The sequence below is a fragment of the Ipomoea triloba genome, chromosome 6, assembly GCF_003576645.1.
Source record: "Ipomoea triloba cultivar NCNSP0323 chromosome 6, ASM357664v1".
Classification (NCBI taxonomy): Eukaryota; Viridiplantae; Streptophyta; class Magnoliopsida; order Solanales; family Convolvulaceae; genus Ipomoea; species Ipomoea triloba.
Window position 1 is genome coordinate 8,303,853 of NC_044921.1, and position 26,447 is coordinate 8,330,299.

At 35.6% G+C, this 26,447-nt stretch overlaps 4 protein-coding genes across 6 annotated transcripts; 3 read left to right on the forward strand and 1 right to left on the reverse strand.

The window, feature by feature from the left end:
• The first annotated feature begins 6,787 nt into the window (after positions 1-6,787).
• On the forward strand, positions 6,788-10,439 carry LOC116021538 (cytochrome c1-2, heme protein, mitochondrial). Of its 2 annotated transcripts, XM_031261962.1 has the most exons (8): positions 6,803-6,919; positions 8,080-8,153; positions 8,563-8,738; positions 8,961-9,240; positions 9,326-9,397; positions 9,680-9,796; positions 9,911-9,976; positions 10,053-10,439. In XM_031261962.1, the coding sequence occupies exons 2-8, from the start codon at positions 8,094-8,096 to the stop codon at positions 10,167-10,169; spliced, it is 888 nt and encodes a 295-aa protein (XP_031117822.1). In that variant the 5' UTR covers positions 6,803-6,919; positions 8,080-8,093; the 3' UTR covers positions 10,170-10,439. The 2 variants fall into 2 exon arrangements, with proteins under 2 accessions (XP_031117823.1, XP_031117822.1); XM_031261963.1 differs by lacking the exon at positions 8,080-8,153 and having other exon boundaries at positions 6,788-6,919.
• A 1,210-nt stretch (positions 10,440-11,649) lies between these two features.
• Positions 11,650-13,538, forward strand: LOC116022799 (50S ribosomal protein L13-like). 2 transcript variants are annotated; one of them, XM_031263678.1, is made up of 5 exons: positions 11,650-11,788; positions 12,159-12,230; positions 12,311-12,477; positions 12,694-12,805; positions 13,160-13,538. In XM_031263678.1, exons 1-5 carry the CDS (start codon positions 11,750-11,752, stop codon positions 13,382-13,384), a joined length of 615 nt encoding a protein of 204 aa, XP_031119538.1. In that variant the 5' UTR covers positions 11,650-11,749; the 3' UTR covers positions 13,385-13,538. The 2 variants fall into 2 exon arrangements, with proteins under 2 accessions (XP_031119538.1, XP_031119539.1); XM_031263679.1 differs by lacking the exon at positions 11,650-11,788 and adding an exon at positions 11,825-11,894.
• A 124-nt stretch (positions 13,539-13,662) lies between these two features.
• LOC116022902 (kelch repeat-containing protein At3g27220-like) lies at positions 13,663-16,075 on the reverse strand. The gene is made up of 7 exons (XM_031263805.1): positions 15,757-16,075; positions 15,456-15,671; positions 15,136-15,365; positions 14,822-14,992; positions 14,576-14,681; positions 14,238-14,444; positions 13,663-14,026 (listed from the first exon to the last, which is right to left on the reverse strand). Exons 1-7 carry the CDS (start codon positions 15,949-15,951, stop codon positions 13,853-13,855), a joined length of 1,299 nt encoding a protein of 432 aa, XP_031119665.1. The 5' UTR covers positions 15,952-16,075; the 3' UTR covers positions 13,663-13,852.
• Positions 16,076-19,381: 3,306 nt separating this feature from the next.
• LOC116022267 (transcription factor GTE8-like) lies at positions 19,382-25,141 on the forward strand. Its single transcript, XM_031262899.1, has 11 exons — positions 19,382-19,650; positions 19,924-21,246; positions 21,350-21,398; positions 21,480-21,620; positions 23,073-23,140; positions 23,272-23,335; positions 23,687-23,767; positions 23,879-23,994; positions 24,087-24,153; positions 24,236-24,366; positions 24,456-25,141. Exons 2-11 carry the CDS (start codon positions 20,008-20,010, stop codon positions 24,726-24,728), a joined length of 2,229 nt encoding a protein of 742 aa, XP_031118759.1. The 5' UTR covers positions 19,382-19,650; positions 19,924-20,007; the 3' UTR covers positions 24,729-25,141.
• The last annotated feature ends 1,306 nt before the right edge of the window (positions 25,142-26,447 follow it).

The following is a 26,447-nucleotide window of genomic DNA, read 5'->3' on the forward strand; positions in this document are numbered from 1 at the left end:
AGGCTGCCATTGAATTAATTGAAAGGAAACAGGTGGATATACCAAACAATAATAACACCTAAAACAAGTCGAGCAATAACACTTAATAAAAGAGCATTAGCTAAACATATGACGGTAAGGAAGACGATGGCCAAGTCGAGCAATAGCCAAGTGAGTAACATCCAAGTCAAGTAGTGGTCAGGAGGCCCATGACCAAGTCAAGCAGCAACCAAGTAGGTGACAACAAGGTAGAGTAGTAATCATGTGGGCGACAACCAAGTCAAGTAGCGATCAGGTGGGCGGTAGTCATGATCGTAACGTACCACTAATAAAAACTATGTACCATGTTGCAACTACGATTGGAGTATTCAAGTAAGGAGCTACACCACGAAACACCAATGATTAGTGAACTCAGAAACCAATGGGTAGGTCACTCTACCCTTGCAAAATCATCAAACATACTTAAGTGAAAACATCCACTAGGGATGCATCCTTATAGGCTTATTTTGTTTTGCCACTAAAGCTTCTTTTGTTTGTGTATAAACTATAAAGTAGCCTTATGATATTGAATGGTTAAGCGCGATGGTAGCCATTCAACTAGCTTAGCCTTTAGATGCTAGTCCACAAATATTGTGCAAGGTAGCTTTCTAGCTAGCTTGGCTTTGGACGTTGATTTTTTTTTTAAGTGTGAGGATAGCAATTCGGCTATCTTGGCTCTTAGACGCTAGTCCATGAATATCATGCAAGATATCCATATGCCTAGCTTGGTTTTAGATGCAGACCTTCATGATGCGCAAGGTAGTCATCCATATAGCTTAGTTAGGCGTCAATCAATGAATATCGTAAAATGTTATATTAGAATTTTCTAAATAATAATTTTAATGTATAGCTCTTGTAGCTTAGTTGGTTAGAGCACCTATTTAATAAGCAGGAAGTCTTGAGTTCAACTCTCAACAAAAGCAATTTCTAGTTAATATATAGATTTTATTTATTTATTTACTTTTTAAGAGAATTTTACAAATATAAATATTTTTATCATTTTTTTTTTGGAATTTAGAAAAAAAAGTTACTCGATATTCTTATATATAAATTTGGGGGGGGGAGGGAGATTTAGAACAAAATGTTACCCGATAATTTCCTTTCACAAAAACAAAAATGAAAGAGTAATGTTTAGTTCAAGAAGCAAAAAAACTCCAATGATAGTCATAATCTTGCTAGAGTTGTCAAACAAGAAAAGTTTAATACATTCACAACATGATATATTATATGACATGGAGAATCACATTGTTTGATAAATACGAGACCAAAATTTGAGAGTAAGAGTATATTTATTTCGATTATTTAATGTGTTACTCTCTACTCTATTTTTCAAATTAAATAAGTATACAACTATACAAGAGAACATTTTTTTTTTTTACTTTTTTCAGCAGACAGGACCAAATGCCCGTGGCCGGTGCGCATTGTCGTTACTGAGTTTTGAACCTTAGTCTCTTCCCCCAGTACAACCTACTAAATCACTAAGTTAAATTAGTGTGGGCAACTTTTTTTTTCCTATACTCTTGATATCTTTGATTGTTTACCCCTTTTTACCCCATACTTTAACCATTTTTGATAACAAAGTGCTTTAGTTTGAGTGGAATCTATGATTTGTTTATGTGGTTTGATGTTTCTAGATAAAATAGGTCACAACGAGTCAATAGGAGGCTTCTTGGAGCATAAAGGAACAATTTTGGAAGCCGGGATTTCACTCAAGGAGATTCGGAGCAGCGTAGCGGAGAGGAAGCTGGAAATCGAAGGCAAACGGCCTCACATACAGCCGTATGCAAGGCCGTATGCCCCCGTCGCCCTACAAGATTCATCAGGCTACCATACGGCTGTGTGGTTGTATGGTAGGCCGTATGCCCTGTCCTCTGCACAGTATTTAAGCGAAATTTCTGCATTTTGTGCAAAGTTCGAACCCTAGCTAGTTTAGAATTATTTTTCCTCATTTCCTTAGCACTTATTAGCCTAGATTAGCTTAGATTTACTCTTAGAAACTCTTGGGAGCATTGAATACAAGGATTTGAAGTGGATCTCAACATCATTTCTCTTCCATTTAATACAAAAGTGGTCTATTTCTTCATCTCTTCTCTCATTTCTATTTATTGCTATTTAATGCTTTCTTTGCTTGATATTGCTATGTCTACTCTAGAAATGAGTGAGTAGTCCTTTGTATGGGTTAGATTTGGTGTTTATTACTCTTATTGATGTTATTTATGTGATTATTCCATAAAGGGGATGAACACTCATTTAGGGTTCTTGAGTTTGAGTTGGGTTATTTGTTCTATCTTTCAATGATTAGTGCGCAATGATTGTTGTTTGTCTTTGGAAAATCTTACATCACAATGGGAATTGGATGGAAGATTTGAGCCTTCCCAATCCCAAACCCAATTTCCCTTTTATGGAAATAGGGGTAGATTGGGGCTTACAAAGCTTTTGTTCTTAAAGAATTTAGGTTGATACACCATGGAAATGGGACAACCTTCGTTGTAATCCTTGTGGAACTTGGATTCTTTAGTGCTTGCCTCATGAACCTAGGGTTAATGTTCTTCCCCTAATCTAAGTGTCAAATGCATCAATAGAGTAATACACCTAGTCTAACCCATCTTTCCCAATTGAATTTAATCTTAGATCTAATCTTGTTTTACCTTTAATTCAAAATACCAAAAATACTTTAGCTCTAATTCCAATCCAAATATGATTTACTTGGATCCTTATGGATTCCAATACCTTGCCACCTAGGTGCCTAGAGTTTAGGTAACCGCTCTCTATGTGCCATAAACCCCAATCCTCGTGGTTCGACATTACACCCGCTTTCACCATTACCCCTAAACTTACATAAACTCTCATGCACTTGAAGCTAATAGAGAACTTTCACGTTAAAATTGCGCGTGCTCTATCAAACACGTTCATAAAAAGGTAAATTTTACGCGCAAACTGAATAGTTAGCACACCATGACCATACTTGCATTACTCTTCAAATTTTTGGAAAACCCCGAGGTGGGGTAGGGGTTGCAATTGTGTCTCTTTATTAATATGACTACTTTTACATGCGCATTGCGCGAATGGGTTAATGTCCAATGTTATATTTAAATAAATATTTGAGAATATATCAATGCAAGATTATATAGGAGAAGTTTATACATAGGTAATTGAATGTCGATTTTTTTTATTTAAATATATAACTCAAAGTATATGAATCCAAGACAATATAGGAAATTCATTATAATTGTCATTAAAATAAACGAATCAGACAACCAAAATGAGATGAGGCTTGACTGGGATATTAAGTTTAGCATTAATATATAAAATTTATATATTTAGAAACTACATTAAAAGTAATATTAAATACAAAAAATTAAATTTAAAAATAAAAAAAATTACTAAAGAAAATAAGCAATGAAGAAAGAGTTGGTTTGACCAACGAATAGTAAATAGGACAGGTAAAATGGGACAAAGGAAATACTACTTTTAGTTTGAATTTTTCTAAGTATTCTTAATTCTCTTTTGAGTAACATTGTCATTGTCTTCATCTTTACTATTTGTTCTCTTCCTTTTTGTTGGTAGTGTGTTATTTGCAATTTGGTTATTGTTGGTAGCATAGATGACAACGGCATGCAATGAGATTATGACATAGGAGCTATGTACTTTCCTTTAGGTGTTCTGCTCGGGGTTCATTTGGTTCAACCATTGTTGAATGAGTTATTATGGATAAAGATATCCCTAGTTTAAAGAAAAAGATTAAATAAATTAGTAAAAATTTGAAAATTTTAAAATGATATATTCTAAAGATATTAAAAGGTAGTTTCTCGCTTCAATTTGCTGGGTAATGGGTTATTTGAGTACTTTCATTGTCAACAAATCCCCAAGTAGTTAATATGATTGGTTTCAAACTATTTTTTATTATTTTTTTCATGGTATTAATAAAATACTTGGTAAATAAATATATAACATTATTTTGTATTATAACTTTGATATTTAATTACAAGATAGTGTAAAAATAACATAATGGACAAGTTAATGAATATCAATTGATGAATTTAAATATACAGAATCTTTGCATTAGAGAAAATAAAGACAATATAACTAATGAAATTATTTTTGTTATTTAATTTATTGATAATGAATATTTTTTTAAATAAAGGCATTGTAGACACATAATTCTAAATTAAAGAAATCTACATGTATAATTTTTTTTTTTGTAACTTCTAATTTATTTAATTCAAAAAGAGTAAAATGGAGTGATTCCGCTTCAATTTGTTGGGTTATTTGAGTACTCTCTTTATCAACCAATCCCCAAGTAGTTAATATAATTTGCTTCAAATTTTTTTTTTAAATTTTTTTTCATTAAATAAATATATAACATTATTTTGTAGTATAACTTTGATATTTAATTACAAGATATTGTAAAAAAAGATAATGGACAATGTAATGAATATCAATTGATAAATTTGAATGTAAAGAACAGGGTCGTTCTAATAAAAATTGGGGTCCTGTGCAATATTTTAAATTGGGCCCCTTTTTCAAGTAATTTATATATATAAATAATAGTTGTTTAAAAAGTTATGTAAAAAATTACCAAATACGTAGTTAGGCTAGTTGTGAGATGTGTAAATATAAGCTGCGTAATTTTGGTAATGAAAATATTGAAAGAATAAAAGCTACAGTACTAATAGCCAATTAGCAATGCCGCCATGCGTAATGCTTAATGTAGTATATACATAATTTTTTTTTTTAAATATGGGGCCCCCAAGAATTGGGGGCCCTGTGCAAAGGCCCTGATAAAGAATCTTTGCATGAGAGAAAATAAAGACAATATAACTAATGAAATTATTTCTTTTATTTAATTTAATTTTTTGATAAGGAATAATTTTTTTTCAAATAAAGGTATTGTAGACACATATATAATTCTAAATTAAAGAAATACATATGTATCATTTTTTGTTGTAGCTACTAATTTATTTAATTTAATAAGAGTAAAATAGAGTGAGGAACTTAATTATGTCAAATTTGATTGAGATGGGGTTCGAACCTAAAATCTTTCTTATAGAAATTGATGAGTAAGTTAAAAGTTAACGGAATATTAACGGAGAAGAGAATATTTAACGGAAAACTTAACGGATAATCATATAATTAAGGATAAATTAGGAAATCTCAAAGAAAAATATAAATCTAAACAATCTGAACCATCCATTTAATTAAATAATTTAACCGCCATTTTTCTACCCATTTTAGGCCTAACTCTCTTTGGCTCTTATTAGTATGTATAAGTATAAATATGATGGGCACTGCTACATCCACATATTTATAATTATTTTTGGCTCTTTTTTTTTTTTTTTTTTTTTTGGTGTATGTTATTAACAAAAATGTTGGATTGAGGTTTAATTATCTAAATTCTCTAGGTTTGTAGTAATGTTATATAGTGAATCAGGACCATCATGCGCATTATAGACACCGATCTAATTTATGTACATACAATTAATATATTATGTATTCCCTTTATCTCTTTTTTACTTGTTTTGTTTAATATTTATTGGTCAAATTAACTCTTTATTTTTTACTTATTTTTTAGTATTTAAATTATTTTTAAATTAGATTTGTTGTGTTTAATAGTACTTTTAATAAAGTTTCTAAATATATAAAATTTAACTAATACTAAATTTAATATTATAAAAACTTGAATTTAAAATAACTCCAGTCAAACTTCGTAAACCTAACCAGATACATACAATGAGACGGAAGGAGTATATTCAGTTATTACATACATTTAATTAACAAATTATGTATATAATCTAATACGTGTATGTACATAGTTTGAATCAGACTCTACAATGTGTATGGTGAACAAAAGTCTATGTCTCCATGATATAATTTAGAAGCTTGTAAGTGGTGGATATGAACTATTTGTCGGCAAATTTTACTGTGGACCATGGTCAGAACTCTGAAACGGTGTCGTTTCATTTAATGAAAAGAAACGGCACCCGTTCCGTGTAATTAATATTGTTTGTATAACATATTGAGTTTCATTTTATATACATTGTAGTTTCATTTAAGCACAACTAAAGTTTCATTTTATTTTAATTACAATTTTATTTGACATTATACATACAGTAGTCTACTAGTCTTATTACATTGAGACCTGTTATTGAATTTTATTTTATACACACTGAAGTTTTATTACAACACCTCTAATTCAACTACGATTTCATTGGACAATATACACTCAAATATGTAAAATTGTTATCCAGTTTTATTTTATATATGTTGTAGTTTCATTACAACATAACTAAATTATAATTATAATTCAACTACGATTTCATTGGACAATATACACTCAAATATGTAAAATTATTTTTCAATTCCATTTTATATACATTGTGGTTTCATTACAAACACAACTAAAGTATCATTTTGATATAACTACAGTTTCATTTGACAATATACACTCAATATGTGAGACATGTTATTCAGTTTCATTTTATACATACTGTAGTTCATTTCAACACAACTAAAAGTATCATTTCAATTCAATTACACTTTCATTTGATAATATAACCACAATATGTGAGACAAATTATTCAATTTTATTTTAAATATATACATTGTAATTTTATTTTGTTCTGAACACACCAAAAATACAAGATTTGTTAAATATAGCGGCCACCATGGTCCACTGTATAACAATTGCTATTTGTCATGGACATATTGGGCCGTATAGTTGCCCTTTAGTTTTAACGAAAGGCCCAAACGTAAAAAATAGAACGGCCCGCGTTGGATGGAAGCCTCATTTTAGTATTATCCGTCTATCATCTCCAGGATTCCAGGCAGTCTTTTCTTCCCTTGGATCTCCGAGGCGTTGGCTTTTACCGCCGCCGGTCGATCTTCTCTGCGGTCATTTCCGGTGAGTATCCCTACTTGCAGTCCGCTATAAGGTCTAGCGATCTGTTCTTTGCGTTGTATTTCACATCTTAAGATCGTACATAGATGCGCATCGGCACACGCCCCCTTACACATTTATTGCTTTTCTTTGACTGTAACGCATCTGAATTTATGCACTGCAGATTCTAAACGCTTTACTATTAGCTTGTAATTGATTTTTATGCATTTATTTGAGTGTTTTGAGCTTATACAAGCGACGTTAAACTTGTAGAGTTGTAGTAATTATGAGATGGATCTAAGAGTTCGGTTGTTGCTCGAGTCAATTTCGACGAATAGTTTCTATGGGGATTTTTGCTTACTTTCCCCTCTATTGCTCATTATTTAGTTTCCCCATTTTGCCAAATTGAGTTTGAAAAGATAATTATTTTTAGTAGGACTCATTAAAATAGATTATGGAATATATGAAAGATAGTAAGAACTGTGAAAACGAGATTAATATCATGCTATGTTAAATTGATGGTAGAAACAATTGTTAGGAGAGCTGCAAGGCATCACCTTTGTGGAGAATAAAAATATAAAATAATAAATGTGGAGCAAATACTTATATAAGCTTGAAGTACTCTGATACTCTGTTTCTTCTCTTGAATCTTGTAATTTCATGTCATTTAGTCAAAGTGGAAACTGCTTTACATTACCCGTATTGCAAGGATGCGTCTTGGCAGTGTTCTGCATCAGTTTCTTGTTTAATGAAAGATTTTTCTAGATATGCTTGATCTATATAAATGGTTAAAATCTTAAAGTTGATCGCGATTGTATGTTTACCCTCAAGTTTTTTAGCTTAAAAGATTTACTCAAAATGAAACCTCTTGCCTCTTACTACGACCCTAATTTGTTTGTTTATTTATTTATTTATTTTTAAGTATGTACTACATTTCTAATTCTTTTTGGATTGTGTTCTAATTTGGAACCAAATACCCAAAAGGCCTAAATGTTTGTGAGTTAAGTTGCAGTCAAACGAGTTTCTTTTTCAAATTTTCAATTTCAAACTTATGTTTGGTTTAGGGTTTAGGGTTTAGGGTTTAGATAATTATACTTAGGCTTTCAGTTCATCTTTCAGGTGTGAATCCTTAGAACTTTTCTTTTCATATTATATTGAGTATTTAGTGCTTCTTGTTTTAACAGAGTGCCTGACTAAAATGCTTGGGGGCAGAGCTATACATCAGTTATTAACCAGGAAGTTCCAATCACAATCCAGTGTATGGTTCCACTGCAAAACATTCTGAAATTGCTCTACTTTAGTTGCACTACCATCTACCATTAGTTTATTAATTTCTTTTTAAGTATATTTTGAAATTTTTACCTCAAAACATTTTTTTACTTTTTAAAAAAACTAAACCTCCCTCAAAATTTTATTTTCATAAGTGTGTTTTGACTCACTATCTTATAGTTCTCTGAGTTGGTATTATGATAGGCTCATTGGCTATCTAGAAGAGTCAGCTACTATTTTCATAGAAGTTGCTTCTTTATGCACTCTGAAATTCACCTTCTAGACAATTTCCCATTTATTGTATTTCTAGTTTTCAACGGATTTGCTTGTACATAGGAATTTGTGTCAATGCACAGTAGTAATAACACTGCTCTTAACATTGTATTCATGAATATCAGGGAGCTGGACCTGTTACCATGAAGGCCTTCAGAGCACTGGCCCTCCTTGGAGCAGGAGCATCAGGGCTATTAGGTTTTTCAACAATAGCATCTGCTGACGAAGCTGAACATGGTTTGGAATGTCCAAAGTATCCTTGGCCTCACAAAGGCATTCTCAGTTCTTATGATCATGCTTCGTGAGTTTCTGCAGACCTTAAGATACAATAATTCAGCCTTCTCCTTACTCTTGGTCTCTTTGGTGTCTAATTTTTTCCACTTTCTAATGGCTTTGCTGCACTACATAAAGTATACATTACATTTTTAAATCAGTATTCCACAATTTATGTATCTTGATTTCTTATTCCACTTTATATAATATCAAGTTCAATTATTGTGTGGGTTTTCTTTTTCATGCACAGAATTCGTCGCGGTCATCAGGTTTATCAAGAGGTCTGTGCTTCTTGCCACTCAATGTCACTAGTTTCATATCGTGACTTGGTTGGTGTAGCATATACTGAGGAGGAAGTGAAGGCCATGGCTGCTGAGATTGAGGTGGTTGATGGGCCTAATGATGAAGGGGAGATGTATACTCGCCCTGGTAAACTGAGTGACCGTTTTCCCCAGCCATATGCAAATGAAGCAGCAGCTAGATTTGCAAATGGAGGAGCCTACCCTCCAGATTTGAGTCTAATTACTAAAGTATTTCCTGCTTCTTTCTTTTCCTGATGTCATCAAGTAATAATACACCTATTCCAACTTACTGTATGTCTGTATGTGTTTTCAGGCACGTCATAATGGTCAAAATTATGTTTTTGCCCTCCTAACTGGGTACCGTGATCCTCCTGCTGGTGTTTCGGTATGTTTATCAACTTTTGCATGCTTTTTATTTTTTGGACACTAGTTTTTTATGTTGGTTGTGGAATGCTACCTTTTTCTGTGATGTATATATGTTTCTGAGATTCATTCACATTTTAATAGCATTCCAGTGTAGTCTTGGCTTATCTTTTGCCATGGTTTGTGCTATAGATTTTTATGATGGTCATTATCTCGTTATAGCCATTATAAATGTCCAGTCCCACTTCCTTTCTGTAAAATTGTCCATATTCATTGAACTAGTTGAGCTGTATTAACACTTCAGATTCGTGAGGGATTGCACTACAATCCTTACTTCCCCGGGGGTGCTATTGCAATGCCTAAAATGCTTAATGACGGTGCTGTTGAGTATGAAGATGGTACCCCAGCAACTGAAGCTCAGGTTGGTCTCTTGTATACTTAAAGACTAGTAGGATCTTGGTTTCAAATGACATGTGCATTATGGTCATTAGCTTTGGGCATTGTTAAGCTCATTCTCTCTTCTAAATTGTTTTAGATGGGGAAAGATGTGGTGTCTTTTCTATCATGGGCTGCTGAGCCAGAGATGGAAGAGAGAAAACTGGTAAGTTGTGCTTCAATTATAGCGCTTTCACTAGTTTGATGTTTCATTCTCTGATATAGTTGGCATGAAATTGCAGATGGGATTCAAGTGGATATTTGTGCTATCACTTGCACTGCTTCAAGCTGGTTACTACCGGCGCTTGAGGTGGTCTGTTTATAAGTCAAGGAAATTGATAGTCGATGTTGTGAACTAAAAACTCCTTCCCTTTCCCCCTTCACATTGTACTCACTTTTCGACTTTTGTTTAGTTGATGGTGGTGAAAATTGACATATCCTCCTGTTCCCTAGTAATGAGTGAACAGGTTTTCCTTTTCAACTTGGAGAATAAGAGTGTATGTACTGAGTGCGAAAATTCTTTCCAATGGTGCAAATTTTCTTGTCATAAAATATTGGATGTGGATATCATGACTATAATGGTATTGTTTTTGGTTGTCAATGTGGCATCCTCTTACTCATTATTTCAACACTAAGCTTGCTTCTGGTGATTGATTGTGAATATACTCCCTGAATGTTTTTACTTAATGATGTGATAACACTTGGTTGGTGTACTAACTACTAATGGTGGGTCTATAAGTATTATAGAATGATAGTTAATTTTGTTTCTTGTCATTTAAGTTTGTACATTATTAAGACTTCAATGTTTTAATTGAGTTGTAGATGAAGTCCTCTCCAAATTGGTTAGTTTGATGCATGTATTTAGAAAACAAAACAACGTAGGTCATCTTACCAATATTTCTCTAAATCAAGCGTTTCCACTTGTGTTCATTTATCTCTTGTCACTACTTAGGGTGTGCATTGAGGAAACATTGTTTGAGGGTGTACAATGGTAAACATTGTTTGTGTAATAGAGCCACTATCTGGAGCTCTATTGACTGACTCAAACCAAAAAGGGCAAGCCGTTTTATGATTATGAAGTTGTCAATTTGATCAACTTAATTTTTTTAGTACTATTGACTTTATTATAATGTAGTATATGTTTTATACTTTCTTTATCGGTTGCAGTCCAAAGAGTCAATACCTCATCACCAAGAGGCACAGAGGTGTCATCTGAGCACAATGTATTTGGCCATTGAGGTCTAAATAAATGTACACAAATAATTATATACTACAATTGAGGATGAAGAGTGTAATTGGTTGTTATGCCATGGACCAGGGTCCATGTTCACAATTTCATAACTCCATGTTCATAATTTCATAACTCTATGTTCACATTTTCATAACTCCATGTTCACAGTTTCATAACACTTCACAATTTCATAATTCCATGTTCACAATTTCATAGCTCTATGATCATAATTTTATAACTCTATGTTCACAATTCCATAGCTCTATGATCATTATTTTATAACTCTATGTTTACAATTTCATAACTTCATATTCAACAGTATCAAAACTCTATGTTCAACAGTATAACACAATTTTTGAATTTATATAACAAAATTGTGAATATAAAGTTCACAAATTGTGAATATTGAGTAATGTAATTTTATACATTGAAATCTAAAATTGTGAATATAGAATTCTAAAATTATAAACATTGACTCAGATCTACCTTGCAAGGTGGACCCGGTGCATAGCATAATTTGCCGAGTGCAATTATATTACTAGAATTGAGGTTTATTTGCGGGCAAGGCCCAATGCAGTCCCACCATCAGGCCCAGATCCATGCTGAATTAGCCTCACGCTAGCACTCCTTCGGCTCAGATCATTAGTAGGACGCCCGGGAACTCGTTCGGAGGGAGGCGATTGGAGAAACAGCTCAACAGTGTTGGAGATGGCGGCCACAGCCCAGTCCTTTAGTGGCAATTTGAAGGCAAGCATATTCTTTATCTCTCTTTCCATTATTGCATCTTCTTACTGTTGTTTCTTCTGAATGCTTTTTTACTATGATAGTAGTTCATTTCGAGGACGATCGCAAGGTGTTTGTGATATTTACTCTGTTAATAAACTAGATTATTTATGTAGCTCAAATTTCTCTTAGGATCACTATGTTAGAGTGTAGATATTTTTCGCTGATTATGACTCTTCGTTATATAATGAATGAAAAGCCTGCTTGGAAAGATGTAAAGTTTGGTGCTTGGAAATTTCAACGTTTCACGCTCTGTTTGCTAAATAGGAATTTCACTTTCCCCCCTTGCAATCCCACTAGTCTGGGAAACTGATAAGAATATTTGTTACTACAGAAAGCGCTTGCTGGCTTAAGACGAATCGATCTGGAAGGCTTAAGGTGGAGAGTATTTGATGCCAAAGGCCAGGTTGGAATGTGGTCTCCCTAGTCATAGGTGATAGATATTTCAATGGCAATTTTATTAATTGATGGATGTTTCTCATTCAGGTTCTTGGGAGGCTGGCATCTCAAATATCAACTGTGGTTCAGGGTAAAGATAAGCCAACTTACTCGCCTAACTGGGACAAAGGGGACATGTGCATTGTGATCAATGCAAAAGATGTTTGTGTCACCGGAAGGAAACTCACTGATAAGTTCTACCGATGGCACACCGGGCAAGTAGCAGTCCTTTTTTTTTTTTTTTTCTTTCTTTTTTGTTTTTTCTTGTTTTTTTCTTTCTTGTAGAATTATTAGTCTCTCTTTCCACAATGTCTGATTTATGAAGTTATCTACTCCAGTTTTTACTGGTTGGTTTAGATGGTTTATTATCCTTTTGTGTATGAACTGTGGAAGGTATTGAATCTCATACTATCAATGATTTGCTTTTGTAGGTATATTGGGCACCTGAAGGAGAGGAGTTTAAAGGACCAGATGGCCAAGGATCCCACAGAAGTCATTCGCAAAGCAGTTCTTCGCATGCTTCCAAGAAACAAATTGCGTGATGTAAGACATACATAGGCACGATAATTTCTAATTTGTTCTCTCCTATTTCCTTGCTTTCATAGAAAATAACTATTATAAGGGAATTGCTGCAATTTATGTTGTCTGCCTCTTTTTAATGTTATTTACACAAAGATAACCAGCCTGATTATATGTTCTTAGGTTTCTCTATAGTAAATGAAAATAGACATGCTAGCTGAAGTTGTGTTACTACCTTGAATTCACATTTTCATGAGTGTAATGAGAACTCAATGTAAATGATAGCTAATTCTGAGTCTGAAACTGGTACTATATTTGGTTGTAATAATCATATTTCTTGCATGCTCTCACTTGACACCATTATCTTTTGCTTTCCAGGATCGAGATCGCAAATTGAGAATATTTGCAGGCAGTGAGCATCCCTTTGGCGAACGGGCTCTAGAGCCTTATGTGATGCCACCACGGCAAGTGCGTGAAATGCGACCTCGTGCTAGGCGGGCCATGATTCGAGCTCAAAAGAAGGCTGAGCAACAACAGGGAGGAGCTACAGTTTCAAAGATGGGCAAAAGGAAAGAGGTGGAAGCAGCAGAGAATAATGCATGAGTTTTAATTTTGCCAATTTTCATAGCTTTCTGTAACTACCATAACAATCTTCGATGGGTACTAGCTGTTTTAAGTACTGAAATTTGATCTCAAATGACTCCAGCTTGGAATTTGAATGTGATTTCTCATTGTTATATGCACCTTATTTACTTTCTATAGGTGTTCTTTATTCCTGTTTTGGTTTTGTTCTTTTTTGATGCCCTATTAAATACAAATTAATATGACAACTAAATTTCAAAAAGACAATGTACAAAAACAAAGAAACCATGCTACACAACTTGATAAAAGTCTTATATATTGTATATATTATGACAACTAAATATCTAGCTGATAAAAGCTCTCATATTGTACATTTAACTATTACATTACAGTATTTAATTTGAAACCTAATTCTTAATCAAGGCTGGCAAATTTCCTAAGCTAACCCTATGATGGTAACATACATTGAAATATTTGCAGTACATGAGTCTAATCAGAAGACAACTCCAGTTTGGTCCTCCACATCTCCCCTACTACTTGCCTCGGCTGCGGATTATCTGGCCCTCTATCTCGCTGTCCAGAAGTGAAATACAACCATCCATTCCAAAAAGCAGCTTGTGTAGTCTTCACACGGTAGGGAAGCCGCCCAATCACTGACCATTTCTGTACATATGGGAGGTGGGGAGCGCTTGGTTACCATCGACATTGGCATAAATATGTGTATCTTTAATGTGAATGTAAACAAAGGTAAAAGACCCAAGAATCCAAAATGCAGATGGTTATCGAGTAGTTTAAGCTAAAGCCAATAATCACATTCTCAAGAGGCAATTATAAAGCACCGACCATTAAGCAGTTATACAAAATGATAATATACCAGCGTGTTTAGGTTGAACTGGAAGACCTCTCCAACCAGCATCATCCTTTTCGTAAATGGGTGTTTCTCTGTTGTTCCTCCCATGATGACAATGGAGTTATTTACCAAAACCCAAGAGCACTCTATATGGGAGTCTTGTTTTGGCATAGGAGGCAAAACTTTCCATTTCATCTCGTTGTCCAGCATATACACATCCCCATAAACCACCTGCAAGTAAATAATAAAAGGAGATTTTGAATATGCCGATTCCTCAAATGATGTGAATAAGCTTTGAAAAGAAATTCAAGCATACAAAAGATTTGGCATGGCAACCTAACAATTTATCTAGCATGCAATACCTCATTCCTCCGTGAGCATTTAAAGATAGGGGAACCGGGTTTGGCCATAAAATCACCCTCTTGACCACCAATAACATAAAGCCGATCGTCAACTACAACACAAGCCCTACACAAAACACATTCTCAAATCAACAATCGGTAGGCACCAGGCAATGTTGTAACCCAAACATTTCTGAAGAAAATCATATGCAATGATCATGACAACATGAGAAACCATTCATTCCTTGAAAATCACAACGAACAAACCTGTGGGGTCCTCCTCGTGGAATAGGTATTTCAGTGCGCCATTCTTTCTCCAGTGCCTTGCCATTTTTCACAGCAATACTCCAGTGCTCTAGCCCAGGCGTGTGACGATTCTCCTTGCTGCCACCCATCACATGGAGCCTGCCTCTCCACAGCTGAGTTGCTGGAGCATACCTGAACTCTTTTTTATGTTAGAACATAATTCGGGCATCATACTCTTATCCAACTAAAGCATCTCACTATCCCCTAACTAATGATCATTTAGCCATTAATAAGTTCTATCATCTAGTTTAAGGATAGTCCTCAAAAAATCATACCTTGGAGCTGGTAAAGGCGGAAAAGTCTCCCATTTCTTAGTCTCCGTGTCAAGAACAAAAGCATGAGCCACAGGACCTCTGCATTGAGGTCCATATTGCCCAGATACTATGTATACATATCTACCATCACTAGCTATTCCTAAATGGGAATGTGCCATATTTGGTGGTGTATCGATCTTCTCTACCCACGTATTGTTCAAGAAATCATACACATCCACATGAGAATGAACCTAATTATACATAACATTCTAGTTTTAGACACAGACAGTTATCTCAAAATTTAGACAGAATAATCCCATAGTGTTGAGAAAGATTCTTACATGATCAATGGTTCCATAGCCTGAAAAAACATAAAGTTTGTTCTTTATCTGAATCGAATACCCATCCAAACGTGGCACCGGCGCAGATGGCATTTGCTCCCAATCTAAAGTACGAGCAGGCAAATCCGCGAACGTCGCTGACAAAAACCTCTGACGGCTTCGACCGTTATTGTCCTCAGTAACATCCTTAATCTCAGCAGCAGCAGCATCCTTAACCTTAATAACCAAGAAAATAGAAATTAAAAAACAATGCCCATTTCAAGAAAACGCAATGCCAGTGCATAGAAAAAGTAAAGGCGACCTTTTGAGTATCGTTGGAGAAATTGGGCACGACAATCTGGTACTTCTGGCGAGCCCAGGTGGTGGCGATTGACAAATACGTGGAGGAAGAGGGTGATGAAGCCCATAAGAAATCCAGCGTGAGAGCAACCAAGAAAAACCCGAAGAACACTGAAACGACGACGGATTTCGTCGGATGGTGCTTTGCCCTTGTCATTTTCGTCGATAAGAAGATCCATTTTCCGGGAATGTATATAGAGAGAGAGAGAGAGAGAATGAGAGGAGTTCCAGCGGGGAGAAAAGTGCAAGAAGGGAGGTGGAGGAGAATGGGCGCCAATGGTTTCAATCAATCGTTTCTGGAATACCACTTTACGCCTTAGCGGTGATTATTTAATTCCTGCCAGATTACTATCTCTTTTCTGTGTGCCGTTTGGGTTTCAGTGGCACTCCCAAACCTCGGTCGGAATTGAAAAAACAAAAATGTGATTACAGAGTTTCATTTTTTTTTTACTATCTGATGATATATATAAATTCAAGTTCGAGCCTCAGTGGAGGCAACTGTTGACTCATTGTGTTTCAGTAGGTTGAAAAAGTAGCTATGAACAGATACTACATTGTAACAGAGTCAGTAGTACTCAAAAAAAAATTGAACTTCATTCTTTATAAATTATATGAGAAATAAATCGTACTATTCTTTTTTTTTTAAAAGGATAATAGATTAATTAAGTTCGAAGAAAAAGCATTATAGATAAAAGACGAAGGGTTTGAGAACCACTCCGAGCAATCAGACAGAAAAACAGATTGTCTAGCTAAGATGTGAGCTGTCTGGTTCGCAGATCGCTTAGTGAACACTAAACTGCAATGAGTAAACAAACTCATCAAGAGAGACTCTCTAATTGCAACAGCTTCAGCCTCCTTAGATGAATGAACTCCTTTCCATTGAGCTCCCCTAGCAGCAACAAATTGGCCTCTGTCATCCCTTAGTACACATCCAAGACCCATACAGCCCCTATGTTTGTCACTGACAGCATCACACATTTCTCCACATTGAGGTCTGGACCATTTCTCAACTTCATGTAACCACGTTGAGGTCTGAACCACTTCTCCTCTGCTGCATTGTTCCCTCTATTCTGCTGTTCTTCAGATGTGGCTTTCTTCCAATCAAGGTAGTATCTTTGCACAAAAGATCACAGTAAAAGTTGCTGACTCCAAAGTCTTGCTCTTCCACGTAATGTTGTTCCTTAAATTCCATATGTTCCAACACACCATGTAGCAGCAACACAATTGATAAGTAGAGACTTTTTCTGCCAAACTACTGATCCAAGCATGAAAGTTGTTAATTTCACCACTTGGTAATTGAATTCTCATTTGGTTCCAGCAAGTTCTAGCATAATCACACTCCACAAAAAGATGGTAGATGGATTCTTTATTGTTGCTACATAGAAGGCATTTATCATCACAGTTTATTTGCCTCTTCATCATATTGTCTTTTGTTGGAAGGCGCTGAGTACAAGCTTGCCACAAGAAAATCTTGACCTTGTGTGGTATTTTACACTGCCACATGTTGCTCCAAGTCTGGATATCCTCCTCTTTAAGATCACTCCAGATGGCCTTGTAACAGCTTTTAACTGAGAAGGCACATTTTTCACCCGGATCCCAGATGATTTTATCCCGAATCAGATGTCTAGGGAGTGGGATCTTCATGATAGGATCAACATCTCTCTGGTAAAAAATATTCCTGATAGAGTACCCATCCTAGTTGTTGGTAGTAGGATCAATTAAATCTGTTACCTTGCCAAAGGCTTTGTAGTCAAGTGATATAACTGTGGCCCTGCTAAGTGAGAGGTCACAGGTTCAATCCCCAGTAGGGGGGCTTAGACTCTTAAATCCGATACCACCCCATTTTTTGGTTTACATAGATGACTCCAGGACTTCCAATTGATACCTTTAAAATCGGTCGCGCTTAGACTCCTGAATCCGATACCACCCCATTTTTTTGGTTTACATAGATGACTCCAGGACTTCCAATTGATACCTTTAAAATCGGTCGCTTTCTCCGTCGTTGGAGATGGCGACAAAACTGGTCGCCATCTCTGGTCAGCGACCAGTTGGCTGCCATCTCTGTCAATTGGAGAAAGGCGACCAACTTTAATTTGGTCTCTATCTCCAATGATGAAGAAGGCGACTGGTTTGGTTGCAATCTCTGTCGTTTGGTCACCGAAAAAGGCCACGCTTGTCAGAGGTTGGCCATTGCATTATTGACTTGCTATTGTAGGTCACAATTAGGGTTTTGAACTTCGATGCACTAAATTAATATGTTAATGTATGTGTATAATTGCAAGCTTTGTCGCGTTGACATTGATTAAGTTGGGGTATGATCTAGCGATGTCAATTGCACCCGTACCCGATGAGGAACCCGACTCCCCGCCCCGACGGGACGATGATGGGGACAAAAATATAGTGGAACGGGAATGAGGAGTACTCTTTACATATATGTGCTGTGTAGCTAGTAAAATATTGCATTTAGTAGTATTTATGTTGAAGATGAATATATATATTTTTTATTTTTATAAAGTAAAAATGGGGTCGGGGATTCTCTGAGGGGATGAGGATGGGGAGATTTTTCTCATCCCCGCGAGGATGGGGACGAGGATGGGATTGGGGGAGAAAGTCGGGGGTGGGGATGAGGGTATGCCTCCCGCCCCCACCCTGCCCCGTTGACATCTATTGAATATGATTGTATTGGATGTATTGAATTAAGTAAGACCTCTATTATTTTCAAAAAAAAAGTAAGACCTCTATTGAGATGAAGGGGATTCGCAATAATATTGCTACTTCATTATGAGTTGTTAGATCATGATTATGCTAATAATTTAATTTAAAACTATTAAATTTTAATAGGTAAACAAACCTATTTAAATTTAAAAGTATTTAAATTGTATAAAGATGTCATTTGTAGTCTTTTTACATTTATCAGCTTATCAAAAATTAATTTTACCACACTTTTAAGCATAATCAGCTAGCTTAACAGCTTTTCAATTTTCAGCTTTGAGCTCCTTTTCAGTTAAGTTTGCCAAACATAGCTTAAATATATATTTTTTGAAATACTCATGACTTTTACAATGTAATATATGTTCTATATTTTCTCAATCATTATATGACCATCCATTTGAAATGGTAACAAATGTGCAATTACACAACATAGTAGTTGACACATAATAAGTTAAAATGAGACAAAAAAATATAATTTATAATGAAGATATTAAAGTAATGCATGCACATATTTATTTATTTAATTTTTCCAAATTTTCAATCTCTATTATCTATTTTTAAATTTTTAAAAAATGCAAAAATAAAGATAATTTATGTTTTTAGTTTACAAAAATTATATTCTAATTCTAATGGTACCCTAAAAAAGTGCAATTTATCCTAAAATAAATATTGCTTAAATAGGAAATTTAGGTTTAGATTAGTGATTAGTAAGAGCAATAAAAAAATGTGTGTAATATGGGGGCCAGGTCCAAGGCACACCACATCCATCAGATCCAGATCCACGGCCGAAAATCTGAAGCACCGCTTCAGTCAAGCCGAAATCGAGATCTACGGTTCAGATCTTTAATAGGACGCCCGGGCTAGAAAACTCCTTTCTTTTCGTTTTTTCTCTCTCTCCGTGGAGGGAGCTTTCCTCTGCTTTCAGCCGCTTCGATTGCGATCGCCGCCGATACCGCTATCCGTTTATCTCTGCTACTCTCCTCCTCCTCCTAGGGTTTGCAAGAATTGCACTTTCTCTTTCTTATGTGTATTTGTTATAATTTGCCCGCCCCGAAATATTTTTTGAATGTTAGGAATTGGATCGAATTGATGAAGGAATAGGGTTTCCTTCTCTGGTTGCCGAGTGAAAGCGCTCCGGATCCAGGTTTTCATTATTTTTTTACTTTTCAATTTTTATTCTTAGGTTTATTAATCTTATTTATTCTTCAATCTACATTCTTCTTGGATCAATAAAGAGATTGAATTCTAGGGGTAATGAAACTAGGTTTGTCTTTGCAAATTGCAATGTTGATCAATCAATCTATCTATTTCTATTGGAAGAAAGACCTATCAGTGTATATTGAAATTGGAAAATATGTAAAGGTGTAATTGCGTGTGATTTGTTTCTTTAGATTTATGGTACCGTGGTTAATTTCAGGTAATAAAATACCGAGGCTATACGAAGATATTGGATATATTGTGCCTAGTGGATAAAAGGAACCGTGGGAGTTTGGTATGAAAGATGGTGTCGAAGAAGGATAGGTTTTCAGGAGGATATTCTGTTGGCTTTGCCACTAATTATGAGTTGGAAGATTCTGGCAGTTCAGGAAGAATTGATACAGAAACAGGGGTTTCACAGGCTTCAACTGCCCCTAGAAGAAAGTGGATTAATTTAAATTCTTCTTCTAATGATGGTTTTGCTGTGCCCCTACAAGTTATACCTTTGGCTCAACTCTCTCCATCTGAGAGATGGAACTTAGTACTGCAGTTGAAATCTGAACTCGAAAGAACTCGTATTCTCCAGAAGAAAATTGATCTGCAGAGGACAAATACTGTCACTGCATCATCATGCAGTGACATCCTTAGCTGTAGCAATACTAAAAAACGACCCTCAGTAGGGAACATTAAAAAATCCGTGGGCTCAGGAAAAAAATCTGGCTCGAATTCTCTTGGACAGAAGCCACGGGTATTGAATCCAGGTTCTTCAGGAAGGTTTGAGCCTGCAAAACTTGCTCCCGAACAATCAAGTTTGAATGCAACATTGCTCAAACAATGTGGAAACCTGTTGAAAAATTTAATGACACATCAGCATGGTTGGGTGTTTAATGAGCCTGTTGATCCAGTAAAATTAAATATCCCAGATTATTTTACTGTCATTAAGCATCCAATGGATTTGGGAACAATAAAGAAGAAGCTAGCTTCTGGCCAGTACTCAAATCCACTAGACTTTCTTGCTGATGTGAGATTGACTTTTTCCAATGCCATGACCTACAATCCTCCTGGAAATCATGTCCATATCATGGCTGATACGCTGCGCAAGTTTTTTGAAATGAGATGGAAACTTATTGAGAAAAAGATTCCAGTTGGTATTGCTGAATCAGCAGAAGTCAACTCTGGCCTGCATGAAGAAAGTGAAACTACTAAGCCTGTATCTTCAAAGCCTGTATCTTCTTCAAAGAAAAGGAAACTTTCTCCTGCACATCATATGGTAATCCCAGAACCACCTAAACTGAGGATGACTAATGAGGAGAAAAATAAATTAAGCCGAGAATTGGAAGCTTCATTGCCTGATTTACCAGATAATATAATTGAGTTTCTTAAGGAACAAAGTTCAAGTGGAACAGAGGCTGGAGAGGATGAGATTGAGATTGATATTGATGTTCTCAGTGATGAAACATTATTCACGTTGAGAAAGTTGTTGGATGACTTTTTCCAACAGAAACAAAAAGACAATGCAAAAGCGGAAGCTTGTGAGATAGAGGTAGTCTATTATGACATATTATCTTGCCTTTCAAACCATATGCTGCCATGAATAGGTTGTTATGCATGTATGCTTGATTTTGCTTCTATTATGATTTTTTCAGCTCCAAAATGAATCAGGGTTTAGCAATTCATCCATGCAACTAGACAAAGGTTATTATTGTTTTAATTTGGCTTGTTTTTTCCTCCTGCTACCTTATATGCAGTATTCTCTTATCCATCTTAAATTTACAGGTAATGATCTTGTTGAGGAGGAGATTGACATTGGTGGAAATGAACCTCCTGTCTCAAGTTATCCTCCAGTTGAAATTGAAAAGGATATTGCCTTACAGAGTAATGAATGTATTAATGCGGGAGGTCCAACTGGTAATTCAGGTTGGGCTTTAAATACCTTAAGAATTTGTGTTTGTTCTCATTGTTTATGATTTGTGCTGGCAAAAATGTTTCACTTGTCATGTGAAATGCTCCTTGCAATCAAATTCCATTCAATTGAATGTTGAAGACTCCTTGCAATCAAATTCCATTCAATTGAATGTTGAACTTTGTTCTTCAACATCTTGGGGTGGTCATTATATGCATAAAACCAAATTACGAATTTGTACTGGAGAAGTGTCAAATTGTTTAGTTAGAATGTATTCGTGCGGGAGGTCCAACTGGTAATTCAGATTTAATACCTTAACAATTTGTGTTTGTTCTCATTGTTTATGATTAGTGCTGGCAAAAATGTTTCATTTGTCATGTGAAATACTCCTTGCAATCAAATTCCATTCATTTGAATGTTGAACTTTGTTCTTCAACATCTTGGGATGGTCATTATATGGATGAAACCAAATTATGAATTTGTAGAGGAGAAGTGTCAAATGGTTCAGTTAGATTTTTCTTGTCTATAGCACAACTTTTGTTCTGATTGATTGACTTTTTTGGCATCTGGTTGTCTCAAACTGAACTGAACCTACAACATTTTGATATTACAATTTATAATTTTGGAATTGCCTAGTGTTTTGCAGTTTCCTCCAATCTGCACCAGGAGTCTAAGCTAACCATTGTTATTCTTTCTTCCTGCCTTTTCTGCTTTTCTCTCTGATAGTCTGATCTCTGGTTCTCATTCCAGTTTCCCCCCTCTCGTAACTAAAGCTATCCCTTTTCCAATTACAGTATCTCTCTTTCTATCTCTGCCACATTGTGGATTTAGTGGGTCTGATTATCTTATCTTAGACAGCAATAGTTTTTGTTCTTAAGTTATCAGAAACCCCCTTGAATCTGAGAGCTAAAATATTGGATTGGTTATAATGCAAAATTTGTATTGTAGTTTGATTTATGTATGCTATTAGTGATAGCTGTCCTGAAATTGTTAATTTGGTTTGGTGAAAACTTCATGTATTGTAACAGCTGCAATTGCATTTTTGTGTTACTAAGTTGGGAGGACGTACTTAGACATTAAGTCGGTTGGCTGTTAAATCGCCTTTAACTATGTACTATGTGGCTGCCCATAGTGAACAAATGTAGGACTTGGTTTTAGGACAGACTGGTTTAGTCCAAGCCTTTGGAATTCTTAACCTGTGAGGTGCCATTTTCTATATGTTAACCTTTGATCCACCTGTCAATTAAATTTTTTTGAGTTTCTGTGTGCTAATTTATGCTGTACTCGAGGACCCCACAGTGCCACCGCCTGTATGTGTACAGATGAATGATTTGTTGGGCACCATAGTGAAGGGCTTGGGTGAGAGGCCCAGGGTGAACTTATGTATCAAGACGACTTTTTATTGTTGATTTGGTTGCGTTTCCTGTGCCTGTGTTTTAATGATCTTGCATCTGTATTTGTTGCAGATTCAGATTCTAGTAGTTCTTCTGATGATGACTCAGATGGACACAAAGCTTCTGCTCTCACAAAGCAGGTATAATTATTACCTTATATTTGCATGTTAAATTGTGATGGTTATAACATCCTGAAGTTATCCTATCTTGTATGTATCAACCTGATATGGTTAGGGTTAATTAAAAAACTATTGGTCTTATGTGCTTGCAGGATCAGGCTTGTCTAGCAGCAAGCATAGATAGAAAAGGTGTTAATGATTTGACTGATGGTGATCGTAAGTCCTTTGTCCTCCAAACTCCCTTCCTTATCTCTAAAAACTTGTGTATTTTCTTGTTACTGGGCTTGTAGTTAGTTGTACATGGCCAGTTACACTTCATGTCTATAAAGGACACAACATTGGCACTTAACATACAGTATAAAAAGTTGGGAGGTCATAGTCAATTAGTCATCATTTTTCTTCTCTACTGATCTGTTATTTGAATTTATCATTCTTCTATTTTACTTTACACATGATTTGCCTGCTGCATTGTCAGAGTTCATTTGTATAATGTCCTTTGAGCTTCTTTGCTCCCCCCTTTGGGTCTTTTATTCACTGCTGGTTAATTCATCTTTGTGTTTTCTCCAGGTGCGATCAGTTTGTTTGACCAGGTTGAACAAAGCTCCCAACAGAAGCCAAATTCTTCTGAATTTGATGGGCAACAAGATGGTAAGAATGAGATTTTAGGGTTTCTATTTGTTTGAGTGGAATTGGTCTGCTAGTAGTAAAGTTCCTAGAGGCTACATGTCATTGTCATAATTTCATCATTTGACTATTTAGGGGAGATCTCTCAGAATGATAGGCCAGCATCTCCTGAGAAGCTCTATAGGGCTGCTTTATTGAAGAACAGATTTGCAGACACAATTTTAAAGGCTCGAGAAAAGACACTTGGTCAGGTTGGTTAGCTGTCTGGTGTCGCCTTATTTACTTTTATGTTCTTGCGTTTCTTTGTTTGGCATGAACATAGGAGACTTGATTGGTTGCACAGGCTGATAAAGGAGATCCAGACCAACTCCGCCGTGAAAGGGAAGTGCTTGAGATGCAGAGGAAGAAAGGTGCATTCCTTATTCAACTCCTAAAAAGATTTCTTATTGATTGATTTGTGGATGTAATGAACCTATGTTGCGCTGCTACCAGAGAAAGCTAGGCTACAGGCAGAAGCCAAAGCTGCTGAAGAGGCTCGAAAACGAGCAGAAGAGGAGGCTGCAGCAGAGGCCAAGAGACAAAGGGAATTTGAAAGAGAAGCTGCAAGGCAAGCACTGCTCAAGGTAAGTTGACACCTTCTCAAGTCAGAGATAAGCACTCTGTCATACACACTTTTGGTCTGTCTATTGAACTTTCTTTTGGTTATGCACAGATGGAACAGACCGTTGAAATCAATGAGAATTCCCGGTTCCTTGAAGATTTGGAGATGTTGAGGGTAGGCCCTGCAGAACAACATAGCCCTCTAAATGAGTCCAGCCCACAACATTCGCTGGATGCTTTAGGCAGTTTCAAATTTACAGGCAGTAATCCTTTAGAACAACTCGGTCTGTATATGAAAGAAGATGATGATTTTGAAGAATGTGAGCCGCCGCCATCCAGTGTTCCAAAAGACACAAAGGATGTAGAGGAAGGAGAAATTGATTAGGGTTGGTTCGTCTAGTATGCCTAAGTATTTTAACCTCTACGGACGAAACATCCCTTCTCCGGCCTTCACCAGAAAATGCCCCCCCGAGTACAAAGCCCTTGAATCCAACCCAGAGGTAATCATCACCATGAACCCAACAATGTTGTAATACTATATCAAGTGAAAAGGTGTTGCTGAAACCCATCCTCTCTTGAAATATGAGGGGAGTTGCAGGGCATTGAAATCTGAAAATAATGTGTACCTGAGATCATTAAACCATTGTGTTTGGTATGTGGTATGGTTGTAGTAGTGTAGGATGTAATTTGAGCATGTTGGTTCATCAACATTTAGCAACTGTAAAAGCCACAGGATTCTATATTATTTTTCCTTTTTTAGATTTAGCAATTATGGGGTGCAAAGTGCTCCTTTCTATATGATTTTTTTTTTTTAAATTTTTAAATCAAGTTATGAAATTTTTGAGCATTATAGTCAAGTGAATTTGCTATTAAAAAATGAAGTTGAATCAAACAAAACAGTTCAATTTCTTAGACAAGATTGATTTAGTAATGCTAAATCAAAAAAAAAAAAAAAGTAATGCTGAAATGGGTTATCAATGTGAATATCAATCTAAAGACCTATATATAGCAATAGCAAAAGGTTGACTTGTTGAGTTTTGTTCCTGAGTGTTATTGGTGTAGAATGACAAGAAACCATACTAACATTAACATTTAACATAGTGCTACTTCTCTCTGTTCTTGTAGCAATATGGCTTGCGTTTAACACTGTGCAAGAAGGTGCAGTCTTTCAAAATTAAGTTAGGGAAAATTATAATTTATGCCCCTCAATAATATGCCAATTATTAATGTCACCTCTGAATTATTAGTGGTGCAAATATTGACCCTCAATTTTCAAAAACGGTACATATATTGCCCCTCCATGGTGTAAATATTGCCCCTCCTATCAGTACGGGAGGGGCAATATATGTACCGATTTTAAAAATTGAGGGGCAACATTTACACCACTAATAATTCAGGGGTGACATTGATAATTGGCATATTATGGAGGGGCAAAAATTACAATTTTTCCATTAAGTTACTTGTGGGGAAACTAAGGGTGTGTTTGGTTGATAGGTTTTGGTATAAGGTATGAGTATCAAAGTGATTGTTATTGTTTGGTTGACAGGTTTTTAGAATACTATGGGTTTGGAATACCTCATTAATTGAAAAATCCATACCCTTATTAAATAAGGGTTTCATTTTCCTTCATCTTTTCTTCCCCAACTATTAATAATCATTCCCGTTCCACCCTACTACCAACAATGCAAAATACTTTCACCAAAACCCATTACCCTTACCAAGTATTTGATACTTATACCAATTCCGATTCCCATGTGCGAACCAAACACAGCCTAAAATCTTTCTAGTGAAATGGTACTTGTCTATTAGCAACCCCATTTTCACCATTGGCAATTGATGAGTGGTCAGAGAAAAAATTGATTCATGTATGTCCCATATACTTGAGAGAAGAGATGTTAGACTGTAATGGAGTGGAGTTAGCGGAAAAGTTTGCTCCGGTAGACGTAATATATACATATAAATATTGTGCTTGTAGTCCTAGATGTTTTATAATGTAAATTAATAAAAGAACAACTTCACTCTTGTGACCATAGGCATATTTCTGAGCCACATAAGTCTTACGTGTTTTTTTTTTTTTTTTTTTTTTTTTTACAATTTTTCTTAA